The sequence below is a fragment of the Mustela nigripes genome, chromosome 7 (assembly GCF_022355385.1).
Source record: "Mustela nigripes isolate SB6536 chromosome 7, MUSNIG.SB6536, whole genome shotgun sequence".
Lineage (NCBI taxonomy): Eukaryota > Metazoa > Chordata > Mammalia > Carnivora > Mustelidae > Mustela > Mustela nigripes.
The window spans coordinates 115,470,881-115,498,181 of NC_081563.1; the positions used below are offsets into that span (position 1 = coordinate 115,470,881).

Genomic DNA, 27,301 nt, shown 5'->3' on the forward strand with positions numbered 1-27,301 from the left:
GTAGATACTGAAGAGATTTCCTCTAGAGCCTGTCTGCTACTAGTCTTCTACTCTGGTTGGAATCAATATGACCCCCCTTCCTGATACTGCATTTGGAAATTTCATCTTGAGGGATAATCAGACGTCCATGGCTCTAGGACAGTTTGGTTCATGAGTTTGCTTTATATCTCCAGACTCATTTCATTTTGAAAAACTTAGAAGATGGTCTTGGGAATTCTGGACCTGCCCCATGTGTGACCTCAGTACATCCACTCTCCCTCAGTCTCTGGGCCTCAGGGTGCTAGTAGGACCCTAGGGAGGGGCTGCCTAGCTCCACCTGCTGGCCAGGGTGGTGACTCCGGGCCACAGCCATCCCATGCACTGTCTCCTCAGCAGAGAAGCCGCACCAGCATGTGGACGGCCTGGTACGTGGCTGCTCTGTCCGTGGCAGCTGTCTGTGGCACAAACACTGTCCTCAGGGTCACCAAAGATGTGCTGAGCAACGGTGAGTCCAGGACTGCAGGGGGTGAGGGATGACACAGGGTGGGTGGGGCTGTACAGCCGCCTCTGAGGTGCCCCGGGGACACCCTTCATCATTGGCAGGTTCTGTGTCAGGTGGATGAGCGAATTATTGCACCTTTTGCCTTTTTTTTTTTAAGATTTTATTTATTTATTTGACAGAGAGAGATCACAAGTAGGCAGAGAGGCAGGCAGAGAGAGAGGAGGAAGCAGCCTTCCTGCCGAGCAGAGAGCCTGTTGCGGGGCTCGATCCCAGGACCCTGGGATCATGACCTGAGCCGAAGGCAGAGGCTTAACCCACTGAGCCTCTTTTTGCTTTTTGCTTTTGGGTACCATTTCCTTAGCACTCACTGTGTGCATGATAGCGTGTTGAGGACTTTAGAGCTGAGGCAGCAGACGCCGCTAACTAAGAGCCTGGAGTCCTGGAATCGGCCTTCTTGGGGCTCAAATACGGGCAATGTGGCCTTAAGTCCACTACTTGCATTCTCCGAGCCTCAGTTTCCTTATCTTCAAAATCTATCTGAATTTGTCCGAATCACAGAGGACAGATACGAGGACGAATGAGAAAGCCTTTTGAAAACTTAACACGGTTCCTGGTGCATAGGAGGCCCTCAAATGCAGGAGCTGTTATCAGTCCTGCCTTTAATTCTTGGGACCTCATTTTTGTCATCTGGCAAACAAAGACACTCCCTGCCCTGATTCCCGTCTGAGCAGGTTTATAAGCTCTAAAGTCTGGAGCACTCGGAGCAGGGGATGGAGAAGAAAATCTTTCCAGGTTTGGTGAATGGTGTGAATCTAGTTCAAGTGAGAGCAGGTCAAGGTCAGCAGCTAGTGAGAATGCGGGACGTCAGGGCTGGATTGGTCTGGAGGCATTTTCCCATTTAACCCTGACGTTTTGCCACAAGGAAAAGTAGGGCCCAATGAGGTGAGCAGTTCCAGGGGCGGCACCCAGGAGCTGTGGGAGAAAGCCCTGACTGGTACCTTTGCTTCCCGGCAGCCATTTCGGGCACCCTACAGCAGAGTGATGCTCTCCGCTCAGCCCTGAGAGAGGTGCCCATGGGTAAAGCTGGTGGTGATGGTGGCGGACCGCTCCTGGGGGGTCTGCTTGGTGGAAGTGGAGGTGGAGGTGGTGGGGGCGGGGGTCTTCTGGGGGGCGGGCTGGGGGGTGGGGGTGGGGGGGGTGAAGACAACCTGTGGGGTGGGGGCGGGGGAGGTTTATTGGGTGGTGGTGGCAGCAGTGGTGGTGGTCTCTTGGGTGGCAGTGGTGGTGGTCTTTTGGGTGGTGGCCGACACCATTACAATGACTACAGACGCGTTGAATTCTCCCGAGGTGTCGGTGGCGTTCCCTACAACGATTTCCATGTCCGAGAGCACCCCCCAAAATATACAAATGGCAACCAGCTTGGCGGTAATTACAAGTATGGTCACATCGAGACCAATGACAACACTGCTCAGCTAGGGGGCAAATACAGATACGGTGAGATCTTTTATTCAGATGGAACCATCAGGGACCTCCGAAGCGGCAACTACCGCCATGCCGAGAATGCATATGGCTACAACAGGGGCCATGGGCGGTACAGGTCAGCCGAAGGTGCACCAGCCGTGGGCAGGCTTCACCGGAGAGAGCTGCGGCCTGGAGAGATCCCAGCCGGTGTAGCCACCGGGGCGCTGGGCCCAGGTGGTTTGCTGGGCACTGGAGGCATGCTGGCAAATGAAGGCATCCTGGCGGGCCAAGGTGGCCTGCTCGGTGGAGGTGGTCTCCTTGGTGATGGCGGGCTTCTCGGAGGAGGCGGAGTCCTGGGCGTGCTCGGCGAGGGCGGCATCATCAGCACTGTACAGGGCATCACTGGGTAAGGAGGGGCTGGGCTTTTCCTATCAAAGTCAGATGATGAACCTACAAATTGGGTGATGACCCCCAAGGGCCTGGAGTTGGAGGGGCGACAGTCTTCAGAACCCCATGCACTTCGAGGCTTGGCCTCAGGACTGGAGGTCTTGGGAGTCCCCAGTTGTATGGCTTGGGGTCTTGTCCTTAAGCAGTCTTGAATTTGAGTCTCAACTCACATTTTTGTATATGTGTGTGACTCTGGGCCACACTTTACATCACTCTGAGTCTTGATTTCCTCATCTGGAGACTGGTCCTAGTCACAGTTCAAGTGGAAAGTACCCAAGGATTTAAAATTACACACAGATAGTAATTTCAACTGTGCCCAGTCTCCTCCTCACATTCACTATCTAATTCATCAAATACTTAGTGCTCCTCCTATGTGCAGGCCGCTGTATTGGCACTGAGCACACAGTCACATGGTCAGCGAAAAACGTGTCTCTTGTCCTCATGGAGCTTACAGGCTGATGGGGCATATGGGCTTTCATAAAAACCCCTGAAAATAATCATACAATTATGACACTGGTAAGCAGTTTATGGGGAAATGAAGATGTGTATAATGGGGGAGGTCAGGGAAGGCTTCCTGGAGGGAGAGGGTCTTAAACTGTAATCTGAGAATATGTAAGAAGGAACCAGGCAAAGAAGGGGCAGGGACAAGCAGAGGGAATGGCATCATTATGAAAACAAAACAAAACAAAAACAAAAAAAAAAAAAACAAAGGAAATGTAAACAGTGCATCTCCAAGCAGTAGGGCGAAGGGCCATGCATTCTTCCCCTTTCATTTCTTCAGGTCTCTTTAGAGGCAGGAGGGATGAATGCAGCACAGAGAAGGGGGTGGCGTGAGACTCCTAGTGGAGGGTGGCAGGCGGGGAGGGGATGACCCCATCTTACCACCCTGTCCTATGCAGGCTGCGCATCGTGGAGTTGACCCTCCCCCGGGTGTCCGTGCGGCTCCTGCCCGGTGTGGGTGTCTACCTGAGCCTGTACACCCGTGTGGCCATCAACGGGAAAAGGTGTGTGCCCTCAGCCCCAGAGGGGTCCCCGTCACCCTGTGTCCTGGCTGGGTGATCTTGGGCAGCTCATTTCCCTTCTCTGGCCCTCAGCCTCTTTGTCCACAATGTGGGGAATAGTAAGACCTAATGCGTTACCAGTGCATGACTTATACTTTTGAGCTGAGGTCATCCTGTGGTCCCTGTCAGCAGTGAAGGAAGGTGTGACATCCTGAGTTTGAATCCTGACTCTCTTTAAAGCTGTGTGACCTCGGGTCAGCCCCGTCATGTCACTGAGCCTTTGTGTCTTCACCTGCAATGGGCGTAATGACATCTCCTTTCCAGGTGGCTGTGGCCACAGGTGAAGGAAGGCAAGCAAAAGCCTCCATGCAGAGGGCCTGCCACAAAGTAGGTGCTTATCCAAGGACCTCAGACAGTGGACTTCTGCGCTGAATTCTCCCTGTGGGATGAGGTCATGTCTGTATTGCTAGGTCAATGGGTAGTCACCTTGGAAACCAGATTTTATGTATAGAGCTCATTTATTGACCGATCTCATGGACTAAGGGGGAGATAGATTTGTTCAGAGATGTAGAGGGAGCAGGGAAGCCTTCTGGTTTGGACCCCTAGAGATGAGTAAGGGGCTTAATAGATGCCCAAAAGCAAGAGGCGGGGAGAGCAAGGCTCAAGGCCAAGGTGAAAGGTTCTATGTAGAAATGAATGAAGCTGAGCTGCCTGGCAGTCGAGGTTGACTCACTATCTCACTGGCCCCATGATCTCCTCTAGTCTCATTGGCTTCCTGGACATCGCTGTGGAAGTGAACATCACTGCCAAGGTCCGGCTGACCATGGACCGCACGGGCTACCCTAGGCTAGTTATTGAGCGATGTGACACCCTATTGGGGGGTATCAAAGTCAAGCTGCTTCGGGGGTGAGTACCAGTGGGCAGTGGAGTGCCTTGGGAGATGGTGGAGTGGTCCGTCTTTGACAAACCATATGGCTCCGGGTAAAGGCTCTAGAAGCAGCCTGGAATTCAAACTTTAGCTACACTATTCCTTGCTGTGTGACTTTGAGCAACTCTGTTGCCCTCTCTGTGCTCCAGTTTCTTTGTCTATGGGATGGAGGTGATATTTTTCCCTTTGAAATTGAGATAATGAGTTCAAAACACTTAGTACAGAATCTGGTACATTTTCAGGGTTTTCTGAATATATGTCTAGTGGGAGTTTTGTGTCCCTTGGAGCCCCTACTCATGGGGAAATTTCCCAGCTGATTCTGTCCAAGGCAGTGTTGGTTAGGGGTTGAGTTTTTTCTGTTATGCTCTCCCCACAAAATGGCCAAGTCCCCATAATCTGTTTGGAGAGGTTTCAAGTGTCAGTGTATTGAGGGCTATGCTGCCCCCAAGTGATGGTCTTGAATGAGGGCACATCAGGGCAGCTCAGATCTGAGTCCTTTCTTTTCACTGCCTGGTCCTCATCATGGGAGATGCTTCTTTGGCTTCTCTCTTTGAGACCTCCACCCCCTACTCCTTCCCCTCCTGTGTTATCAATCTTTTCTCCCTATCACTCCTGTGCTCATCCTACCTATATTTTGGGAGTAGAAAAACTCATTGTGCCATTTGGACTCAAGAATTTCTGATTCACATGAGCTCTTCTGAGTCTTTGTGTCTGCTCTAGGGTAGTTAAGGACATAGAAAACTGGCCCCTGATATTTTGGTGAGGAGAGGAGGCAGAGAGAAACACCTAGAAACCTCACAGATTTTTACATTCACATTTTCACTAGGAAATATGTTTGGTAACACATGGCTCAAAATATCAAAAAAAAAAAAAAAATAGGGATGCCTGAGTGGCTCAGTTGGCTGAGTGTCTGACTCCTGGTTTTGGCTCAGGTCATGATCGCAGGGTCATGAGATAAAGCCCCGCACTGGGCTCTCCAAGCAAGGAGTCTGCTTGAGATTCTCTCTCTCTTCCTTTGCCCCTCTCCTGCTCTCTCTCTCTCCAATAGATAAATTAATCTTTAAAAATATATATGTATATACATAACTAAAAATGCACAGACTGAAGAGCTCCTTTCCCACCTGGACTCCCATCTGCCCCTCCCCAGCAAGCTCACTGTGCTTCTCTCCTGATTCTCCTTCCAATTCCTTTCTATCAATGAAGCAAACATGAACTTAAATTCTCATTCCCAACCCTCCTTTGAACACACATAAGTACACCTTACACACCCCATTTTGCACTTCGTCTTTTTCTTTTACTCTGTTCGGAGATTTTTCTGTGTTTGAACATTGAGAGTTTCATCCTTGTTTTAATGGCCATGTAGTATTCCATTGTCTGGACGAACCACCATGTGTTTGTCTAGTCGCCTGGTGTGAGGACATGATAATTTGTCTGAACTTCTGCTTTGACAAACAGGTTACAATGAATAACCACTTACACACATTTTAAACACAGGCCGATGTGTCTGCCAGATAATTTCCCAGAAAAAGAAAACAGTCTGTGCCCTGAGTGTACACAGATGAAATCCCGAGGCTCCCTCGCCCACACATGCGGGCACACACATGCACCCATGCGTGGGTAAACAGGCAGGTGAATTCTCAAGGGTTTTATCCTCCAAGGAGAACTGGAACCAAGACAAAGCCCCCTGAGGTACTCATCCCCTTAAAAAGGAGGCCAAAATGCATCTTGAAACATTCTAATTAGGACACGATCTCAAGAAGTTCTTGGCTCTGTCCAACCGGCAAGTGCTGGATGGTGAGCTACGATGTGAGCAGGCACAGGCAGGTAGTGGTTGCTGGGGGCAGAGATGGCTAGATTTTTAAGGGGATGAACTGTTTGTTACTCTTTGTGGTAAGAAAGCCATGTTTCCACTCACCTTCCCATCACACTGCAAAGCCTCAGAAACATGCTTGTTTTACAAGTCGTCTGTCTATCTGTCCATCTGTGTGTTTTGTCCTTGCATCAACACTGTGATTTCCCCCCACCCCACACACACACACTTGACTAACTGGTTAGAACAGTTAGTTTACAGTTGGTGATGGACTTAGAACTCACTCTGGACCCCTTCTCTGGACCTGTTTCTTTGTAGGACCGATCATATGTCCCAGGCATTTCAACATCAACAACTCATTTCTGCTTGTGGACCACAAGATCATGTTTTACCTGCCTTCCACAAACATTAACTGAGCATCTACTATGCCCCAGAAACTGTGATAGGTGCTTGGATCAAGTGATATGTTCATTTGACTTTGGGAAGACTGCACAAAGCTGCACCAAGCAGCTCACTAGAGGGCCAGATGAGCAGGAAGGAATGACTTTTGCACTCATGAAGGGGGCCTGGCCAGTTGCAGAGTTCAAGGAGCATTTGTTTGTTGGTTGGATGTATGGATAGATGGATGGATGGATGAACAAACAGATGGGCAGACAGGCAGACAAGTGAATGAATTGAATGAAAAGCCAAGTGATTGCCAGGATCGCCTGTCCAGTCAGGCCCAGCCACTGTCCTTCTAACTTCCTGAACAATTTTCCAGTTCTTGGTGGTCAGGGCCTGGCTAGGGAGCCTGAGTGTGGGCAAGCATGGTGAGCTCCCTCCTTCCCTCCACTCCTCTCTCCTCAGGCTTCTCCCCAACCTCGTGGACAACTTAGTGAACAGAGTCCTGGCCAACGTCCTCCCTGACCTGGTAAGAACCCACCCTGGATCGGGAGGCTGGAGCACAGACTTTCCCCCAGACTGAGGGACCACAGGCCGGCTCCATCCCTGTGGGCATATAGGTGACCCAAAGGGATGGTGGGAGCCAGAGGGCTGGGGTATATTCTTGGGGTATGGGGAGGACCTGGAGGACCATGGACGGACAGATTAGTGAAAGCATAAGGAAGTGGAGCATAATGGTCACCTGTTCTGGTTTGAATCCCAGCTCGGGTGCTTCCAAGCTGCATGATGATCCTATCCCCTCTCTGAGTCTTGGTTTTCCTAGCTATAAAATGGGGATTATGAGAGAGCCTTCCCCATAGGGCTGTGGGGTGGACCGTGCCAGGCACAGAGCGAGCAGGCAGGAAATGCTGGCTATTGTCAGTATCCGGGCACCCTTCCCCTCCCCAGCCCTGGAGCCTCATACCATCTCCCCCTACAGCTCTGCCCCATCGTGGACGTGGTTCTGGGTCTTGTCAACGACCAGCTGGGTCTCGTGGACTGTAAGTCCTTCCTGCTTTGCTTCATTTAGCCAACATCTGTCAGCCCTGATCTGGGCCCAGCCATGGGGACATAGTGTGTCTAGGAGGAGGGTCCAGTGTGGTGGGGACACACCTGCTGAGGCCCTCATAGTGTGGTGTGGCTGGTGCCACTAGAGAGAGGTTACCTGGCCAGGCATGCCCCTGGAGGGAGGAGCTTCCCACCTGGCCTGGAGTCTCAGGCTCTAGACTGTGATGGGGTGGGGGGGGTGGGGGCAGTGCTGGGTTTGAGTCCTGGCTCTGCCCTGAAAACGGTGTGGGCTTGGAAAGACTTTCCAGTTTCCTCATCTCTACAATGGGGGGCTGGCTTCAGCCTGGGGAGGGACTAGAGAATGAAGAGCAGGAGACATGGTGGCGACTGTCCGGGTCCTCAGAACCAGGCTCCAACACCACCCCATGATCCAAGATTTCTTAGTGAACATTCCTGAAGGCAAACCTGCCCCATATAGTTGTGCAGTTCATGCACAGCTTGTTCCAGGGATCTCCTTTCATATAGACCACAACATCACAGAGGCTCCTGACTTATGAGGGCCTATAGGTCCTAACGGCCATAAAGCGCACCCCTCTGGGATGGCTGTCACATCTCTAGGGACCCCAGGCAGTTTGAGGATGACTTACCCAGACAGATAAAATTCTCTTCCTTTGTGGCCAGGAACAAGAGAGGAAGAGCCCAGATGATGGGGCTGTTGGATACAAGCAGTCAGGGACATCCCAGCTTCAACTCAGCACCACATTGTGGAACCTTAAAACTTCCTCCCTGGTCACAGTACTTCACAGTTTACAAAGTTTATCAATATCCAGAATCTCATGGACCCTACAGTATAGTCCAAGGGGTTCTGTTAAGCCCATTTTACAGAGGAGGAAACAAGTTCCGAGAGGTGCAGTGTCTTGCCAGAGGTCACACAGCAAGGAAGAGGCAGAGCTGGAATTTGAAACCAGAGCTCTTGGTCTTTTCATGCTGTCTGGATCTGGAGCCTTGACGCTTTGCCTGCTTTGGGGAACAAGGAGGGAAGGCATCTTGGAGGGTCAAGGGGACTTCCCGTGACCCCTACCTTTGCCGGCAGCTCTGGTTCCTCTGGGGATATTGGGAAGTGTCCAGTATACCTTCTCCAGCCTTCCGCTTGTGACTGGGGAATTCCTGGAGCTGGACCTCAATGTGAGTGCCGGGGCTTGGGGGCCGGGGGAGGCGGGCAGGGGGTGATTGCCAGACCCATGGGCTTCTACTCAATGTCTGGGAAACAACGTTTGAACAGGACCCTCTTCTGATGACTTGAGGACCTTCTAGGAGCCACATCAGAAACATAATCACAACCAACACTTACCAAGGGCTTACTACTTTTCAGGCACATTCCAAGTGTCCTATGTCGATGAACACAGGCTATCTTCACAACCATATGACATAATAAGATGAACCCTTAGTGAGGAAACTGAGGCACAGATATCAAGCCACTTGCCCACGGTCACACAGCGAGTAAATGTGAGCCTTGGATCCAAACCCAGGCAGTCCACCTTCTGCTGCTACAAGCTTGGGTCTGCTGGAGGAATGAATCTGGCCATAGGGGGTTGATGAGCGCTAACAGCCAGCTCTTTATGATGTTAAAAAAAAAAAAAAAAAAAAAAAAAAGGTCCTGATTTGTAGTATTTGCGGATTTCCATGTCTAAATACTGCCTCTGTGGCCCATTTCAAGCTACCAACTTGATATCACTAAAGAGCTGGGAAGACAAGTACAGAATATCACAAGAGTGCTATGAGCCAGCATGAGCTGGTTCTAGCCCACAGCGGCATCTGGACCCTGACTGCATGGGGTACATGCATGCGTGCTTCTCCTGGGCTGTTCCAACATGGGTGCATCCCCCCACTTTGCTCCATTAGAAACAGAGCTACAGGTGAACACCCACGCAGCCCCAGACACAGCCTGCTTATGCACACATACACAGGCACACCTCGTCTATTCATAAACAATAGCCATTCAGGAGGTATTTGTTGGTTACCTGCTGTTTGCCAGACTCTGGGCCAGGGATGGAGGTGCATGGTTGAACAAGGTGAGTTCTCTGTCCTCATGGAGCTTATAGTCCATTGGAGGGGATAGGCCATCCAAGAGTCACTCAGAAGAATACACAACTAAGGCTCATGAGTACTGTGAATGAGGGTTCCACAATATCAGAGCCTAAAGCAAAGAGAAACGATGTAACCAGGGAGGTCATGGAGTGCTTCTTGGAGGAAGTGACACTTAAACTAAGACCTGCCAAATAAGTTGGCCATTATAAGAGAAGAGTGCAGGGGAGGTTTGGAACAGTGTGGGGGAAGGTGATGTGGTGGGAGTCATGAGATGGTGGGTGGCAGGGCCTGGCTGGGGCAGTAGGGACAGAGTGACTCTCCAGGAGGTGGAGAAGTCCCCAAAGGCAGACCATGCACATTTGTAAACCATGGAGACATGTCTGGTCTCTAGAGAGTAGATACGCCACAGCATTTGGCAGATCCATAACATGCTAACTCGTTTTGGCAAGACGGAAAGGGGAAGAATCTATGTCATACGTGTCCTGAAAGCAAAAGAGGGCTAGAAGTGGTCATAAAGTGAGAACTCTTAAGAAGTTCCATTCCATCACAAATGAAGAAGAGCTGGGGCCATGAAAGAAAAGGTAACCCAGACCCAGTGGGTCTAATCAAGGAAGGTGGCTTGGCGGCAGATTCAAGACTTCACCCCAATCTCAGCCTCCTCCTCCACTCATCTCCCCTTACCCCTCCCTGTGACCCTTTTCTCTCTGCTTCCCCAGACTCTGGTTGGGGAGGCTGGAGGAGAGCTCGTTGACTATCCACTGGGGCGGCCAGCCGTGTCTCCCAGACAAAGGATGCCAGACTTGCCCCCCATGGGTGAAAACACCAACTCACAATTGGCCATTTCTGCCAACTTCCTGGGCTCAGTGTTGGTGCTCCTGCAGAAGCAGGGAGCACTGGATATCGACATCACCAATGGCATGGTGAGTCTCGGCCCCATGGAGAGGTGGCCTGGGCTGGGCAGCAAAGAGCTCCCCTCTGATCCTGTCTAGTCCCCACAACCTCGGGGAAATTGCTTTAAAGCAAGAACTGTAGTAGATAGTCCAACCCCCACTCATTTCCCACTCACAGACATGTACTGATTACATTAGTGTTTACCAAAGCATGGTGCCTGGGATGATTTTAGGCAATTCACAGTCATGGAATGAATTAACATCAAGTCATATGATGAGAAAGTTGCTCCTAGTCAGTTCTACTTAATTTTATGCAATCCTTCTTAAAAGGCTTATAATATATTCCCATATAGGTGTCACAATATAAATGCTTAGAGCCCTTTCACTTGGTAAACATTGATAATAAAAAACTAAGTGATACATAAGAATAAGGTATGATCCAGAATAATTTTCTTTCCAAACCTTTTCTCGTGAAAATTTCAAACCTTCAGAAAAGTTACAAAATAACACAATTAATGCCCAAGCATCCTTCACCTAGATTCACCAGTTAATATTTTGCCATATTTGTTTCATGTCTACCAATCCATCCATCCATCTGCTTATTCACCCATCTACCCACCGACTTATCTATATATCTATCATTCTAGTCATCTGTCCACCTACCCATCCCCCCATCCATTCTTCCATCTCTCCATCTTCTCACCCACCCATCCTTCCATTCATCCACCTATCTAACCTATCATCTAGTTAGCTAGCTAGTTATTTTTGAACAATTTAAGTTTTTGAAAACATTTCACTCCATAACTTGTGTCTATCTACTAAGAATAAGACGTTCTCAAAAAAAAAAAAACCACCATATGATTAGTGTCCATCTTCGTTCCATCAAAAGGAAAGTCTCCACTTAGTGCTAGTATGTAGTTAACCCTCTCTTGAACTTTTAAGTGTCTTCTTTTTAACTCAGAGAGAACAGAACTCACACCTGTAGCCCTCCACAGACAATGATATCCAAGCAGAATGTAATGGCATTATTTTGTTTTTATTGCATTTATTTTTCCAGTTGCCATGTCTTTCTGTCAAATGGTACTGGTTTTCCAGTGTTTGAGGTCTTTAAAAGCAAGTCAGTTGGAAGAATACATTAAGTAAATAATAGTACGGGTTGTTCAGAGATATGGCAGAATTATGCCTTTACTGGACACTGGGTTATGCACATGGACTCACTGATGCTGAATTGTTTTAATCAAGAATTACACTTAGAGGAGAAAGAGTCAGGTCTGCGGTGAGCTTATGTGGCTGGCCCTGTCCACTTAACCACAAAACAGCTACCATGATCAGTATGGTGGTTGCTGTTGGGCAGGCAGGGCCCCCGAAGGGCTCTTTGAGGAGAAGAATGTGCCCCCCACCGGTTGTCTGAGGGTGTGTGGAAGTTTAATCAGTGTTAGCAACTTCGTCTGTCCCCATAACCTCAGAGACTCACATGACCCTTTCTCTTGTCCTGCAGTTTGAAGAGCTTCCTCCTCTCACCACGTCCACACTGGGAGCTCTGATTCCCAAGGTAGGTAAGGCAGATGTGTCCCCTGGTCTTCAGCCCTACCCTCCTTCTAACTGTCCCAGGAACTGGATCAGAAGGGAGACACTCACCACCAGGGTGGAGAGATCTGACACCCTCCTTAGGGGTATAGTGATGACGGTGTGGTATCCAAATTTTTATGGGCAGGGGCAGCCTGGAGGGTTGAGGTGGAAAGACCCTGAGCTCTTCAATAGACTGACCTGCCTAGCTCTAATCTTGCCCTGGCTACTTTGTTGCTGTGTGTCTTCAGGTAAGAGTCTTAACATCTCTGAGCCTTAGCTTCCTCATTTGTCAAAAAAGGGTGCTAACTCCCACTCTACAGCTTCATCTAGGAGAGTAAGGGCATGAAGGTGATAATTCATATAAAGATGCTGACACAGAGCACATGCAGGTAGAGGATGGCTTAGATGGGAAGAGTCAGATATGTGGAACAGAGAAACATGATTTTGAATTCTAGATCAGTGTGTCTCAACCACACTACCATAGGCAAGTGACTTCTCACTGGGCCTCAGTTTTCTCATCTGGAAAATAGGGATAGCAACACCCACTTTGTTGTGTGGCTGTGAACCTGGGATCTGAACATAGGCCCAGTACGCATTTGATAAATGTTCACTGTTATTGTTCTTCTTTACAGTAACAAAATCTTCTTTAAAAGGGGTGGGGGTAAGTGAGCTCTTATCAGATTAGTAGCTAGGTACAGTGGGAACAAAGGCCTTTCTGATCCCAGTTCTTGTCCCAGTGTGGGTCCCAAGCCTGTTACTTTGCCCCTGCTGCAAAGAGCTTCTTACGTAGTAAGTGTCATTGCTGTAACCTACAACCATTTTAGACACTTCCCTGTTCTACCAGTTCTGTTTCCGGTTGTAATTCCGAGGCAGGAAGGGAGACCCAACTCAACAAATGGTCACTATCGCCCTCGTGTGGTTGGAAGCTGAATGGCAAAGCACCATTATCTAACATCGTAAATAGCGGCAGCTCTGAGAGGCAGGGAGAGCCGTCAGTCAACCCGACCTTTGATTTACTGGGTCCCTTCTTACGTTAACTGTACCTTACAGCTTGTGAAAAAAAATTAAGAAGACGCTCTTTTATTTGGTTTTAATCACCCCTCTCCCCCGCATTAATGGGGCCAGAAGAGAGGAGCAATCCATTCTACGGACCGGGAAAAGAGGCTCAGAGGAGCCACACAATGCAGCAGTAGCAGGGCTGGGTCTGCAGCAGGGGGAGGATTCAGGCTGGACACAGAGGAGTGTATCCAGGAGACCCAGGTCGGGGTGGAGTCACCACGAGAGGCTTCATCAGAGCTGGGAGGAGCATCCTGGATCTCCTGCTGCTGTGGGGAGAGTTTGAGGGGGACTCTCCACGTCCCTGCGAAGGAAGGTATTGCTAGTTGTTAGAGACTGTGTATGTTGGGGTAGGCCCCTCCAGCTATCCTGAAAATCCCTTTAGGAAAAAACAGTCCACCAAGTCCCTGATTTGTTGAAAGCAGTTCGCCGAAGGGTGAGTTCACTAAGTGGTCATTTGGCTGAATTTACTAGATTTGCCAATAGACCCAGTTTGTTCAAAAGAATTTCCATTTAAGGCACCTGGGTGGCTCAGTCAGTTAGGCATCTGCCTTCGGCTCAGGTCATGATCCTGGAGTCCTGGGATCGAGTCCCATGTCTGGCTCCCTCCTCAGTGGGGAACCTGATTTTCCCTCTCCCACTGCTTGTGTTCTCTCTCTCACTGTCTCTCTCTGTTAAATAAATAAATAAAAGCTTTAAAAAAGAAGAAGAAAGAAAAGTGTTCTTTCAAATAAAATTTTTTGAGATCTTATTTATTTGACAGACAGAGATCACAAGTAGGCAGAGAGGCAGGCAGAGAGAGAGGGGGAAGCAGGCTCCCCGCTGAGCAGAGAGCCCAATGTGGGGCTTGATCCCAGGACCCCCGAGACCACAACCCGAGCCAATGGCAGAGGCCCCAACCCACTGAGCCACAGTCAGCCCCCTTCAAATAATTTTTTTGATGAAACATTTATTTAGCAAATATGGGAATGGATTGCTTGATGAATTCTCCTTTTAGCTAATTAGCATTTAGGGAATCCATTTGCAGCAAACAGGCTCCGATTCCTACCACCATGGGTCTCTAGAGACCCCAGCCAATCCAGGTAGTCTGTGTCCTGCTCTGGGACTTTTCTTCGAGGCACCCTGAACTGTGGCTTTCCCATTCCAGGTGGGGCATCCAGAAGAGCAAGAGGGGAGGGAGACCCTGGACTTCTGAGAGGCATAGACCTGGGCTGGACCCTCAGATCTCCTGCTGACCTTAGACCATTTGCTTGAGCCTCAGTTTTGTTTCGTTTTTAAAATCTATAACATGGAGAAAAAAATACCCCATGGAGTTGTTACGATGACTCGATTCAATGGTGAATGTCCTAGTGAACCCAGCTTGCTCAACAGCAGGTTCTGAGCATTTCCAGGCATTAGGCATTGAGCTCGAAGACTTGCTGTCACCCCCCCCACACACACACACACTTTTTAATTCTCCCATTAACCCTATGCAAAAGGCACAGAAAGAGCAGCCCCCTCCCCAAACCCAGCAGCAGGTCAGAGCCCCGGCATGTGGTTTGTAGGGCTTGAGCAATCCTGTTGGATTGGAAGATGCCCAGTCTGAGACCCTGGGCCATATGTTTAGAGGTTGGTTGATGGTCCACTGGAACCACAACTCTCTAGAGCTCCACTGACTCTGGCCTGGTGTCCACCCCCAGGTGTTCCAGCAGTACCCTGAGTCCTTCCCACTCACCATCAGGATCCAGGTGCCAAACCCACCTTCAGTGACATTGCAGAAGGACGAGGCACTGGTGAAGGTGTTCGCCACCTCTGAGGTCATGGTCTCCCAGCCCAATGATGTCGAGACCACTATCTGCCTCATCGATGTGGTAAGTATCGGTGATACGGTGGGGACGCCATGGTCTTCTGAAGTCCCTAGACCCCTTCAAATACCCACGGACCAACTACAATGACTACAAGCCCCACATGGGGCCAGATGAGCTGATTCAAATCCAGTCTTTAGTACTTGCAGCTATAACCTTAGTTGGATCACTCCCTCTGTCGGAGCTTCATTTTCTCCTCTACTTTGTGGGGGTGGCAGCAGGTATTAGTAAGATGCTCAGAGTGGTACCTGGAAAACTGTAAGTGTTCCTTCCCAGGTGACAATTCATGCACTCAGCAATTTGTGTTGAGCACCTACTCTGGGTTACGCTTTCTACTAGATGATGAAGAAAGAGGAACCAAGGCAGATGGTGCTGGTTCTTATGTCCCTGGGACCCACATACAAATACAGTAATTTCCAGTTATCTCATAGAGGGGAATCCTCTTAAAACCATGTGGCTCCTTTTGGCAAAACTTTTCCTTTCAATCCTGAAACAAAAGCCCATCCCCTAACAATGACCCACAGAGTTCTTCTAGATCATCCCCTGGTTACCCTTCAGCTCCTCCCTCTTTCCCTCTTTCAGCAACATGCCAGGCGGAGTTCTACCCCAGGGCCTTTGCAAATGCTGTTTTATCTGCTGCTTGCAATGCTCTTGCCCCAGGTGTTTGCATGACTCACTTGTCACCTTCCCAGAGAGGTCTTCCCAAGACAAGGTCTTCCCCATTGTCTAAAATGTCCCCACCCCTGGCTTCCCTCTCTCTCTCTGTCTTCCTTGTTTTATGTGGTTCATGGACTTAACCTGACACCATATAATGTGTTTGTTAATTTACTGCTGGGCCGAGATGTGCATTGTCTTCTTCACTACAGGATCCTCAGAGCCTCGCACAGGGTCCCGCACATAGAAGGTGCTCAGTAAATACTTGTTGAAGCAATGTGCTGTGTTAAGTACCACTTCCCCCTTGATGGCTAAAGCTTAAGATTCAGACACTTAGGCTTCTGTCCCATTTGCTGTGTCTTCTCAGGCTCATCTACCAGGGCTCAAGACCAAATGGGCCACCTCTAATCCAGGAAATGGGCATTTTCAGCAAGAGTATGCCAAGCCAGGGCGTGCTGAGGGTCATTTCTGGGCATCAACAGATGCCAGATTAAAAGGGCTGGTTCTCACCCAGGGAGTGGAGATGGCTGCCCCTTGTTGCTTAGTCCCTGCTGTGTGGAAATATTTCCAAATCCCAAATGTCATATGATCCAGTTCAGAGCCCTGCCATGACTCCCCAGTAGCCCCGGGATGCAGCCATGACTTCTTTCCAGCCTGCTAGCCCTGCCTGGTCTGGCCCCTTCTCACTCCAGTCTCCTGCAGTCCTCTTACCTCCTTGCTCTCTAGCCTTCTCTTTTCCCTCTAATGCCAACCTCTTTCTTGCCCCGGGGCCTTTGCACATACTTTTCCCAGTGCCCGGATCACCCTCACGCCTTCTTTTTCACGTGGTCAAATTCTTCAGGCCTCAGTTCATGTATGGATGGGATGATTTTGCACGCCCATGCGGGTCCCTGCCATACACACCCAGAGCATCCAGTCCTCCATCATCCTAATTTTTGTTACTATCGTTGCTAGCAATAATGTTACCGGGGTGTGTTAGAGCTTCCATTTTCCCACAAGACCAATTTATTTTATTTTATTATTTGGTGGGGGAAGCAGGGAAGTAAAGAGGAACATTCCTATGACCCAGACTCTGCCAGAGAGGGGTTGAGTCTGGACCTTTCATGCCCTCTGCTGGGAATGGGGGTGGGGCCCTTGTGCTTGACATTAATGATGCCCAATCCCCTACAGTGGCTCATCTGGAGCAGGGTTCATAGGCTACAGTCCCCCAACCCTGAGACAGCTCAGACATCCCCACCAGCCAAGGGATCGCTGCTCCCTGCGAGTCTGGTCTTTCTGCCCAACGTTCACTCGGCCCTGCTGACTTACTTGAAAGCAACACACTTGTTGGTGAACGTAGACAATTTATTATTCCCAACCCCTTCCCTCCAGAGTGGGGATATCCATCCTATAGGGAGCGTAACTGGGTCTTTGCTAGTAAAGGGAGGTTTGACCAAGACCTTGGGGGAGAGACATCCTGTGTAATGCAGCACCTAGTGGTCACCCCACACACACAGCCCCCGCTGTCAGCAGCACCTCATTGTCACCCCCTTTCTTCCAGGACACAGAACTCTTGGCCATGTTTTCCGTGGAGGGAGATAAACTCATGATTGACACCAAGCTGGACAAGTAAGAGGGTTTGTGGACTCGGGCTCCTGCTGCTCAGAAAGGCCTCTTTGGTGCTGCCCTGCCTGGAGCCAGCTCCTGAAGGGACCCCTGGGAGGACACTGGAGGTCCCCTCGCATGGCTGTCAGGGCTGGTTCCATCCTAGAGGCTGCAGGGGTGAAACTGGGCTATGACTGCCAAGGCCACTGGTGCGAGCTGGGCAGGGCAGGTGATGCCGTGAGCTTCATAGAGAGGACCCACGGCCAACAACAACTACAATGTCAATAATAATAACAGTGATGGGCGTGAGGATGATGTTCCAGGCTTTGCACGAGGTATTAATATGCATGACCTTGTTTAGCCTTGCAATGGCCTTGTAGAGTCGAGGCTCCTATTCTCCCATTTTAAAGAGAAGACAGACAACTAGGCTTAGAGAGGACGGTTTACTGACTCGGGGCCTCACCGTGGGTACCGAGAAGGGCTCTGGGCCAGCCCAGGTCTGTCTTGAGCCGCCCTGCTCCGTTATAAGCACGCACTTTGGAGCCAAGCAGTATGAGTTCCAATCCTAATGTGACCACTGACTGGCTGTGTGACATGGGCCAAATGACTCTCCCTCTCTGGAATTCAGTTTGCTCACCTGAAAATGGGGATAATAGTCCCTACCTCGTAGCACTCATGAGAACAGCTGCTACCTGTTGGATGCTCTCTCTGGGCCAGGCATTGAGTTAAGCCCTAAGTGGGTCCCAATTCATTTCATCCCTGACCTCAGCCTACTGCAGTAAGTACTATTACGATTCCTACTTCAAGATAGATGAGAGTGTGTGTACAATTGTCTCCAGTCAGTAGGAGTGTGTGTGTACACGTGCCTAGTTCATTATAAGTTGTTCTCCTTACAACAAATACTTATCAAGCCCATTAGTGGGAATTTCTCGGAATATGACACGAATCCAGAAGCATCCAAGTGTCTCTAAGGAGGTGATGCTGACCTGAGGCCTGGATGGGGAGAAGGGGCCAGCGGGGGGCCTCAGGCAGTGAGAGCAGGGCAGGCAAACTTGGAAGGTCAGGGAAAAGTTCAGGTCCTGTGGATGGAGTGACCAAGGGGGAAGGAGGAGCAGGAGTGGAAGTCGGCCCTGGTTTCTGTGCTGAAAATGTGCAAAGGCTCCAGTGACTCTGGCCCAGGCAAGTCTGGTCTGGCCTCCCTCAGGTGGGACTGTCACTTTGCAGGTGAGATTCAAGTACATCGAGACAGAGACCCTTATGGTGCAGAGAGAGACCTCGAACCCCAGCCTCGGGCCCCCTCCTCAGAATGGTGCAGCGGCCAAGAACACATCTCGGGGCATGAGTCCCCATCTTTGGGCTTTGCCTCCCGAGCTCTGTAGACACGGCAGGGTCCCCTGGAGCCTCAGGTTCCTCCCCCAGGGGCTGGCAGAAAGGATCAAGCCAGGTGCGGACAATCGCTCCTGGGTGCACGGCCTGCGCCGTGTACCAGGCACGGGCTCTACCTGGATTGTTCATTCAGTCGTGGCAGCCCCTCTCTTGGCAGAGGGGGACACACAGCCGATAGGTGTCACAGGACAGGGACACACAGCCAGTAGGAGTCACAGCTATGATTTGAGCCGGACGTACAGCAGTCCCTACTGATCCATGGGAGATAAGCTCCAAGACGCCCAGTGGCTGCCTAAAAGCACAGGGAGTACCACATCCCAGCTACACGTGAGTGCTAGGCACACATACTTGTGATAACAATTTATAAATTAGGCACAGCAGGAGGGGTAACAGCAATAACCCATAAATAAAACAATTATAATAATATACTGTAGTAAAAGTTATGTAAATGGCCTCTCTTTCAAAATACTGTACTATACTCACCCTTCTTTTTTTAAGATTTTATTTATTTATTTGTTTGAGAAAGAGACAGCACAAACTGGGGGAGGAGCAGAGGGAGAGGGACAAGCAGGCTCCAGGCTCAGTGCGGCGCCCAGCATGGGGCCCGATCTGAGCCACAATCAAGAGTCAGACACTTAACTGACTGAGCCACCCAGGGGACCCTATACTCACCCTTCTTCTTGGGATGATGTGAGATGATAAAATGCCCACGCGATGAGATGAAGGCAGGTGAATGACGTAGGACCTTCCGATAATAAGTCAGAAGGGGGATCATCTCCTCCAGGCCACAGCTGAGCACAGGCCACTGAGCCCGTGGACAACAAGACCTCGGGGAAGGGGGCTACCGTGTATGGTAGAAAAGCCCAGGCACCATGTCTGGCATACAGTTGGTGCTCACTCCCTGGACCTCAACACTGTTCTTATTTATGTCTCCCGGGGATCCCGGGACGCCTTTGTGAGGATGCTGGTGGGGGGGCTTCTTAGAGTTTATTGAAATACAGCCTCTTACGACTCTCAGGCAATTGCTCCTTCTAACGGGCTGTGTGCTTTCTTGGCAGGACTCACCTCAACCTCAGAACCTCAAACGTAGGCAACTTTGATGTAAGTACTAAGCTCAGGCCCCAGGTCAAGGTCTTCTGGGAATGGTCCCCCACCCCGTGTGGCTGGCCGGGGCCCAGGGAGGTGGAGAATGTGAAAGCATTGGCATCATCTCTGGCAGGCCTCATTTACAGGTGGGGAAATGGAGGCCCACAAAACCGGGGAGGTGCAGAGTATGAACTCACAGCTCCAGCTCTGCCAGTGAGGCTGTCCCATTGTAACCCACCACTTCCGTGGAGGCCACTTGGCCCCGATCCCTCCACTTCGGGCTGGGGAAGTGGTGTCCTACGGGACCGCCTTGTCCTGTGAGACCCCTGCCTTTCTGGAAGCAGGGGTTGGCTTTGCCACTGATTCCCATGTAATCTCCAGCCACCCCAGTCCACTCTGAGCCTCAGCAAACAGGTCTGGGTTTATTTCTAGCCATCATTTTACCTCCGAGCTCCGGAGCGCTGCCTTTCTAATCTGAGACGCCCAGATTCCAGGATCTGGTCCTGTTTCCTCATTTCTTTGTTGATTCTTGGGTCCCCCACACACACCACCAAAGTCTCCAGACATGCCTCCCTTTTCTTTTACAAATTGACGACTAAGCATGTGCCTGCTTATCAGAATGAGCTGGGGTGAGATTTCCACCTGTGCAGAGAAAACTCAAGTACCTGTTGCATTGCCTTCTTCCTGTTTGCAACCCCAGCTGCTCCAACCCGTGGAGTTGGGTGTCACCAGCATCATTTTATAAGTGGGGGAACTGGGGCCTGGGCCTGGGCAGCAACATGCCTGGCAGCTGGTTGGGACACAGTGGGGACCAGAACTGGAATCTCCAGACTCCAGGCAGAAGAAACAGCTCCCACAGTGTGAAATTAGAGAATAGTTCGGGGACAACAGACGCGGGCATGGGGCACCCAATTAAGCTTTTGTTTTCCTTAATTTTTTTTCTTTGTTCAAACAAACTTCTCTTATTTAATCCTCATGACAAACTTCCGATTTGGGTACAGTTATTATCCCATTTTCCACATAAGGCAGCCGAATGCAGAGAGAAGTTGGGTGGCGTGTCCAAGGTCACGGCACTGGGATAAGAGTCCCGTGCGCTTACCGTGGTCCTACCGTGTGGTTCTCGCCAAGGCTCATACTTTACATAGAGGAGTTTACATTTGGCTTTTACAGCCTACAGAGGAAGGGCTCCTCACACCCGTTTTCAGCTGTGGAAACCGAGGCTTAGAGACATTGAGATGCACACGCACACACATGAAAAGTCTCAGGACAGAGCATTTCAGCTGATCTGCCTATAATCCTGGCTGCCTCCTTAAAGTGGGGCTTGTTGGCCCATTTTACAGCTGAGGAAGCTGAAGGTCTGAGAGGTCAGAAAGGCTTCCCAGAGGCCCACAGAGGCTGAGCTGGATGGGAACCTGGAGTGTTGGTGACACAGCCCCTGGGGCCCTGCGTGACATCACCATAGACTACAGGCCTTGGGCCTCCCCCAGTCCCTGCCTCACCACGAGCCTTGGACCAGCACTGGCCCTGCTCTGGGCCTCTCCTAACCGCACAGACAGCAGGCTGACTGATGTGCCTTGTGGCTGTCCAACTCGGTGGTTCTGGAGTCATGGCAGCTCCCAGATTCTCCCAGAGCAACCCTGCGCCTCCTGCTTGGGCCTCAGGGCGGGGCCTCAAGGAGCCCTTGGGGATCCAAGTGAACTGCTGCAAGGGTTGAGTTTTCCTTGTTCCCTGCAGGTTGGCCTCCTGGAGGTGCTGGTGGAGAAGATCTTTGACCTAGCATTTCTGCCCGCCATGAACGGTGAGAGCTATGGCCATGCCTCTGTAGGGGGGTGTGGCTCGGGGGCCCGCAAGCTGCTGGTTTGCTGGAAATATTTGACACATAGCCGTTCTGCCTCCACTGTCTTTCTGAGAACAGCATCCTAAGCTTAAGTATTTAACCCTCTGAATGCAAATGTTGCCCCAGGGGGCCAGCAGCTTCTTTATTTGCTGCTCTGCTCTGTTCTCTTTCTCCTTCTTCTCCTGCTCCTCCTCCTCCTTCCTTATTTGGCTGATTGTTTTGTTTTTCTCATTATCGATGTAAAATTCTGATTACCTATGAAAATGATATGTGCGTACGTTTTCCAAAGTCCGGAACAGTTTAGAAAGTAACACCTCACCTCCCAGAGGCAATTCATCTCAGTATCTGGTTAGAGTTACTTTTAAATTCTTTTTTCTCCATTTAAAAAAAGTCCAAGATATTTCCTGATTCTTTGTTGTGTGTTTATTTTTAGTTGGGGTAAAATACACATCACATGAAATTTACCTGCTTAAGCCTTGTTAGGTGCAAATTTAGTATTGGTAGGTATATTCACAGCATGATGGCCCTGGTTGATTTTTAATTGTGTATTTAATTTTACTTCTATAGGGACTATGTGAAAATGTTATTAATGTAAAGAGTTCAGTCAATACAGATAAAGCTGAAATTGTTCTTACCGGAATCTGGGCCCTCGGCAGCCAGGTGATCAGTGACAGGGTTTTCTGCTTCATAGAACAGAAGGAAGGAGCATGATTCCTCCACTCTGTGGTGCCTTGGGGATATTACCAGGAAGTTACTGGAGCTGTGGGGCCACTGGAGGCTGGGAGAGCTGAGAAACCACACCCCTAAGGCCTCCGCCAACCTGGCCCCAACTCCCTTCTCCCCTCTTCCCCCTTGTGGAGGATGGAGAAGAGCTGCTCTGCAGGGCTTCATCTGGGGAGGCCTTTATCCTGGAAACTCACCAGAGGAGGCTGAATGTCAATTCCAGGAAGGCCCTGGTCTCCAAGGCCAGGGATGCCAGGAGCGAGGATAGGCTGGACTGACCCTTGAGGCAAGAAGTGAAGACTCTAACCCAGGCTTGGTCACCAAGAGGTGGTGTGAACTTGGCAGCAAATCTCTCGATTTCACTGTCATGCAATTTACCAGTCTCAAAAGTGAGAGACTGGATCAGGACCATGATTCTCAAAGTGGGTTCCATGAAAAATTAGTCCTAAGAGGTGCTCTTAAGAAGAGGGTTCCATGGCCAAGCAAGTTTGGGAAATTCTGAGTACACTGCCCTGGGGTAGGTTCGCCATGTTCTTAGCTCTCTGAAAAATCCTGCTGCAGGCAGAAATCTGTTGAACTTCACTTCATCTAGTCCCCTCCCCCCCACCACACCCTTCCTTTCCTTCCTTCCCAGAACAGGAATCAGCATGAATCTAAAAGCAAACAGTATGTCCCAGGACGGTCACATGTCAGGACTCCGTGTATATCCTTCCTTGCCTCCATTCAGCAAACATCTGTCCTCTCCTCTGTGCCCAGCCTAGAGCTGGGTGATGCCAGGGACACAGTCCTGGCCTGCAAAAAACTCATAGTCTGGGTAGAGGTGACAGATGGGGAAAGAGAGAATTCATATCCTGTGATTCTGTAATGGTGGGGGGTGGTTCAGGGGAGCGGCAGGAGCCAAAGGTTGCTTGGCCTGGGATGGGGAAACCTCACAGAAGAGCTGACGTCCAAGCAGAGTCTGGGGGGAGGCTCAGAACTCGGCAGGCAGGCACGGATGAGGGCGTGTGCTCTGGGCAGGAACACCTGCGAAGACAAAGGCCTAGAGATGGAAAAGAAACGGCTCGTCTCCTTGAAAATCCTGGTGCCCTCCTATAAGGCTAATGCCTCTTAGCCACACTGACTATGCCTGACCATTTGGGTGGTGGTGTTTCTTTTCACAGCTGTGCTGGGCTCTGGCGTCCCTCTCCCCAAAATCCTCAACATCGACTTCAGCAATGCAGACATCGACGTCTTGGAGGTAAGGAGAGAACTCTGTTCTGCCCTCTGCTCCAGAGAACTCTGTTCTGCCCTCTGCCCTCTTCCCCTCTGCTCCAATGACCAGGAGTTGGGAGGAAGAAGAGAAGGGAGGGGAAAGGTGGGGCAACGGAGGCCTCTTCCTTCAAAGGATGGGTCTAAGGGAACAAGAAACAAAGGTGAAGAACCCCTCAATGAAGTCCTCCCCATCCACCATCTCATTTCATCCCCAGGAGAGATGTCATTGCCCCATCTTGCAGATGGGAATACTGAGGCTCAGAGCAGGAAGGGGCTTACCCACAGTAGAAGTGCAATATGGTTCACTGGAAAAATTTTTATTGAGCATCTACTGAGTGCCAGACAATGTGCAAGGGGGTGGGAATACAGCAGTGACTAAAACGGACAGTCCTGACCCATGCACAGCTTGCCCAGCGAGTGGGAAGATGGGCTTTTGGACAGATATTCCTGAAATTATTGCTAATTATAATCATGGTAGGTGCTTTGAAATTCAGTTGTAGGAGATCATCTTTTGACACGACAAAAACCACATATGCTCATTATCTGAAACTTGGAAAATACGGAAAAGATTAAACAAACATATTTATCCTCTTAGATACATTTGCAACCTAGAAATGACTACTTAGAGCATTTTGCTGGTGTTCATTCCATGTTTTCTGGAGTTTTATTTTTAAGCATGACTTTGCTCAGTAGGGCCTGGGTTCCAATCCTGATCCAGCTGGGTGACCCTGGGCAAGTCACTTAGTGTCTCTGGGGCTCAGTTTTCCCCCTCTGTAAAAGGGGTTAATCATAGTACCTCCATAGGGCTGCTTTTAGGATACAGTGAGATTCTATGTGTAAAATGCCTTATAGTCAGTATATCAGAAAGGGTAGGCCACTTGCCCAAGGTCACCCAGCTAGTGAGAAGTGGATTTTGTGCTGGAATTGGGACACAACTCCAGCTGGTGGTTCTCGACTGGGGTTGTATTGTCAGCCTCCCTCCAGCCAAAAGGCCTTTTTTTAATTTGTGGGGCTGATTTTTTTCTTTCCTAAATAATCAGGCTTGAGTATTTCACATCAAATACATATTATTGCATATCTCATTTATTACCTTTTATTTCTTCTTTATAGTCTTGCAAGGGATATAAGTAGGTTATATAGATTATGAATTTCATTTCAGAATAATAAAGAATAATAATAAAGCACAAATACCTGTGATAAAATGTAAACAGGGTTGTTGGGTCTGAAAGGTGTAGGACCACTGATATAAAGAGAGACCCAGGGGCACCTGGGTGGCTCAGTGGGTTAAAGCCTCTGCCTTCGGCTCAGGTCATGATCCCTGGGTCCTGAGATTGAGCCCTGAATTGGGCTGTCTGCTCAGTGGGGAACCTGCTTCCCCCCCTCTCTCTCTGCCTGCCTCTCTGCCTACTTGTGATCTCTGTCTGTCAAATAAATAAATAAAATCTTTAAAAATAAATAAATAAATAAAGAGAGACCCAGCTTTGGGCTACCTGGCTGGCTCAGTGGGTGGAGCATATGACTTTTGATCTCGGGGTCATGAGTTCGAGCCCCACACTAGGTATAGAGATTACTTAAATAAACTTAAAAAAAAAAAAAAAAGACCCAGCCCAGACTTGGTCTTGTACAACCTTTGTAATTGATAGCTACTTTCTTCTTTTCCTCCTTCTTCTTCTTTTTAAAGATTTATTTCTTTATTTTAGAGAGAGTATGTGGGTATGGGGGAGGGAGAGAGAGTCCCAAGCAGACTCCTCGCTGAGCACGGAGCCTGACACAGGGCTCATCTCATGACCCCGAGATCATGACCTGAGCTGAAACCAAGTCAGGTGCTCAACCAACTGAGATACCCAGGCGCCTTCTCCTCCTTCTTCTCCCTCCCCCACTCCTCCTCTTCTCTCGTTATTACTGCTGTAATTGTATGGGTCTAGACCTTGAACTTCTCATTTTAAAACAATTTTAGACTTGCAGAAGAGTTGCAAAAATACCACATAGAGTTTGAGAATACTTTTCACTCAGTTTTCCCTAATGCTAACAACACCTATAACCACAATATAGTGATCAAAACCAGGAAGTTCACGTTGATAGAAAACTGTGAACTCACCTACAGACCTTCCTCAATGGTTTTCCCACCACCGTCCTTGGTCTGGTTCAGGATCCAGGATCCCACTTGGCACTTGATTGTCGATCCAAATCTGGGACACTGCCCTCTAACATGGGACAGTTCCTAAATTCTCCTTGTGTTTCATGCCTTTGACATTTCTGATGAGTCTGGCCCATTGTGTGAGATGTCCTCCAACTTGGATTTGACCGATGTTTTCTCACAATAAGATTGAGGTTACGTATTTTTGGCAAGAAGAAGGCCACTGGCGTGATGCTGTGCCCTTCTCGGTGCACTGTCTGGGGGGCTTGCAGTGTCAATGTCTTGTTCCTGGGGATACTGACTTTGATCATGCGGTTAAGGTGGTCCCTGCCAGTTTCCTCACTGTTGGTTAAGTTACTATTTTTCCCATTGTAACTAATAAATATCTCACGAGGAGATACTTGGAGACAACCACCCACATATCCTAGTTCTCATCACACCTTCTCCCACTCATTTTGGCATTTCTTAATGACCCTTGTCTGCAGGAGCTATGGCTGTGGTGTTTCTCTCATGGAGACTTTCCATTTTGATCATTCCTTCTGCATTTATTAGTTGAAATTTTGCTACAAGGAAGAGCCGTCCCTTCTCCTCCATTAATTTATTTACCCAGTTATTTATATTAGTACAAACTTATGAGTACGTTCTTTGTTCTATGGGTTAAATTTATTATTTACTTTGTTGTATATATTTTGAGTTAGGAAAACCGGATTTTGGAAGAATGTGGACAGAGGCTCAAGCTTGTTTCCCTTATTTGGGGGAAGTAGATGAGGGGCAGGAAGGGAAGTATCTTGCCCAAGGTCCCCTGCACAGGGCAGACTAATGATATGGCCAGGGTGCTCCTCGGGCCCCTTTAATCCCAGTAAACCCCCACTGTTCGCACTTGCTCCTTCTTGGAAATGTGCCTTGCCTGGTCCACAGGCAGGTGACTGCTGCGGCTGTAAGCAGAAGCCATCACCTCCACTAACTGGGTTCTCTGTTTGACCTCCAAGGACATTCTGGTGCTGAGTGCCTGAAAGACAGGGGCAGGGACGCTGCTGCAGCCCCAGAAGAAGCCAGAGCTTGCCCTGGAAGGGCTCTGCTAACACGGTCTCCAGCCCCAAGTCCCTTCAGCCCCCTACCACAGGTTCCCCCCCAGCTTCCCATACCTCTTCCCACCTGCCTCCCCCCACACCCTGAGAAAGGAACCAGCCAGAGACTCGTTTGGCAAAAGTCCCATCCACGATCAGTCCTACGGTCCATCCCCGAAGAGGGAAGCAGGTCACCCGGGGGACTGAGGCCTCTCAAACCCCATGCCAGACTCCACACTGCGCACTTTAAACTTTCAATAAAAGATTCCAGTTTCCCTGCAGTTGGGGTGAGTCTCCACGAAGGACCCTCCCTCAAGGTCTGGGTGGTTCTTCCCTCCGTGGCTGCGCCAGGGGCACCTGGCCTTTGCCTCTGTCACCTACGAGCTGATGGAAGATGGTTCAGCTCATGAACGAAGTACGTCAGGCGCCACTGAGGACCCTACAGACGGACAGGAGGGGATTTTACTCAGTTCTCACTGCCTTGGTTCTGGGCTCCATTTGGCTGATTCCTCTTGCCTCAGTTTCCCCCACCACTCCTCATCCCGTGAAGGGGATCCAGACTCGGAAGCAACA

General features: G+C 49.7%; 1 protein-coding gene across 1 annotated transcript; it reads left to right on the forward strand.

The window, feature by feature from the left end:
- The first annotated feature begins 390 nt into the window (after nt 1-390).
- Nucleotides 391-26,998, forward strand: BPIFB4 (BPI fold containing family B member 4). Its single transcript, XM_059407686.1, has 16 exons — nt 391-484; nt 1,424-1,558; nt 1,829-2,348; nt 3,289-3,393; nt 4,153-4,296; nt 6,975-7,038; nt 7,489-7,549; nt 8,650-8,741; nt 10,361-10,564; nt 12,033-12,086; nt 14,839-15,009; nt 17,198-17,265; nt 19,686-19,728; nt 21,448-21,511; nt 23,434-23,510; nt 26,651-26,998. Exons 1-16 carry the CDS (start codon nt 391-393, stop codon nt 26,672-26,674), a joined length of 1,920 nt encoding a protein of 639 aa, XP_059263669.1. The 3' UTR covers nt 26,675-26,998.
- Nucleotides 26,999-27,301: the final 303 nt, after the last annotated feature.

Bases quoted from the DNA above. Each gene is read 5' to 3' on its own strand.
- BPIFB4 (XM_059407686.1), top strand. From the start codon at position 391: ATGTGGACGGCCTGGTACGTGGCTGCTCTGTCCGTGGCAGCTGTCTGT. The intron at 1,559-1,828 runs GTAAAGCTGGTG...AATTCTCCCGAG, and splicing joins CCTGAGAGAGGTGCCCATGG to GTGTCGGTGGCGTTCCCTAC. The intron at 12,087-14,838 runs GTAGGTAAGGCA...GTCCACCCCCAG, and splicing joins TGGGAGCTCTGATTCCCAAG to GTGTTCCAGCAGTACCCTGA.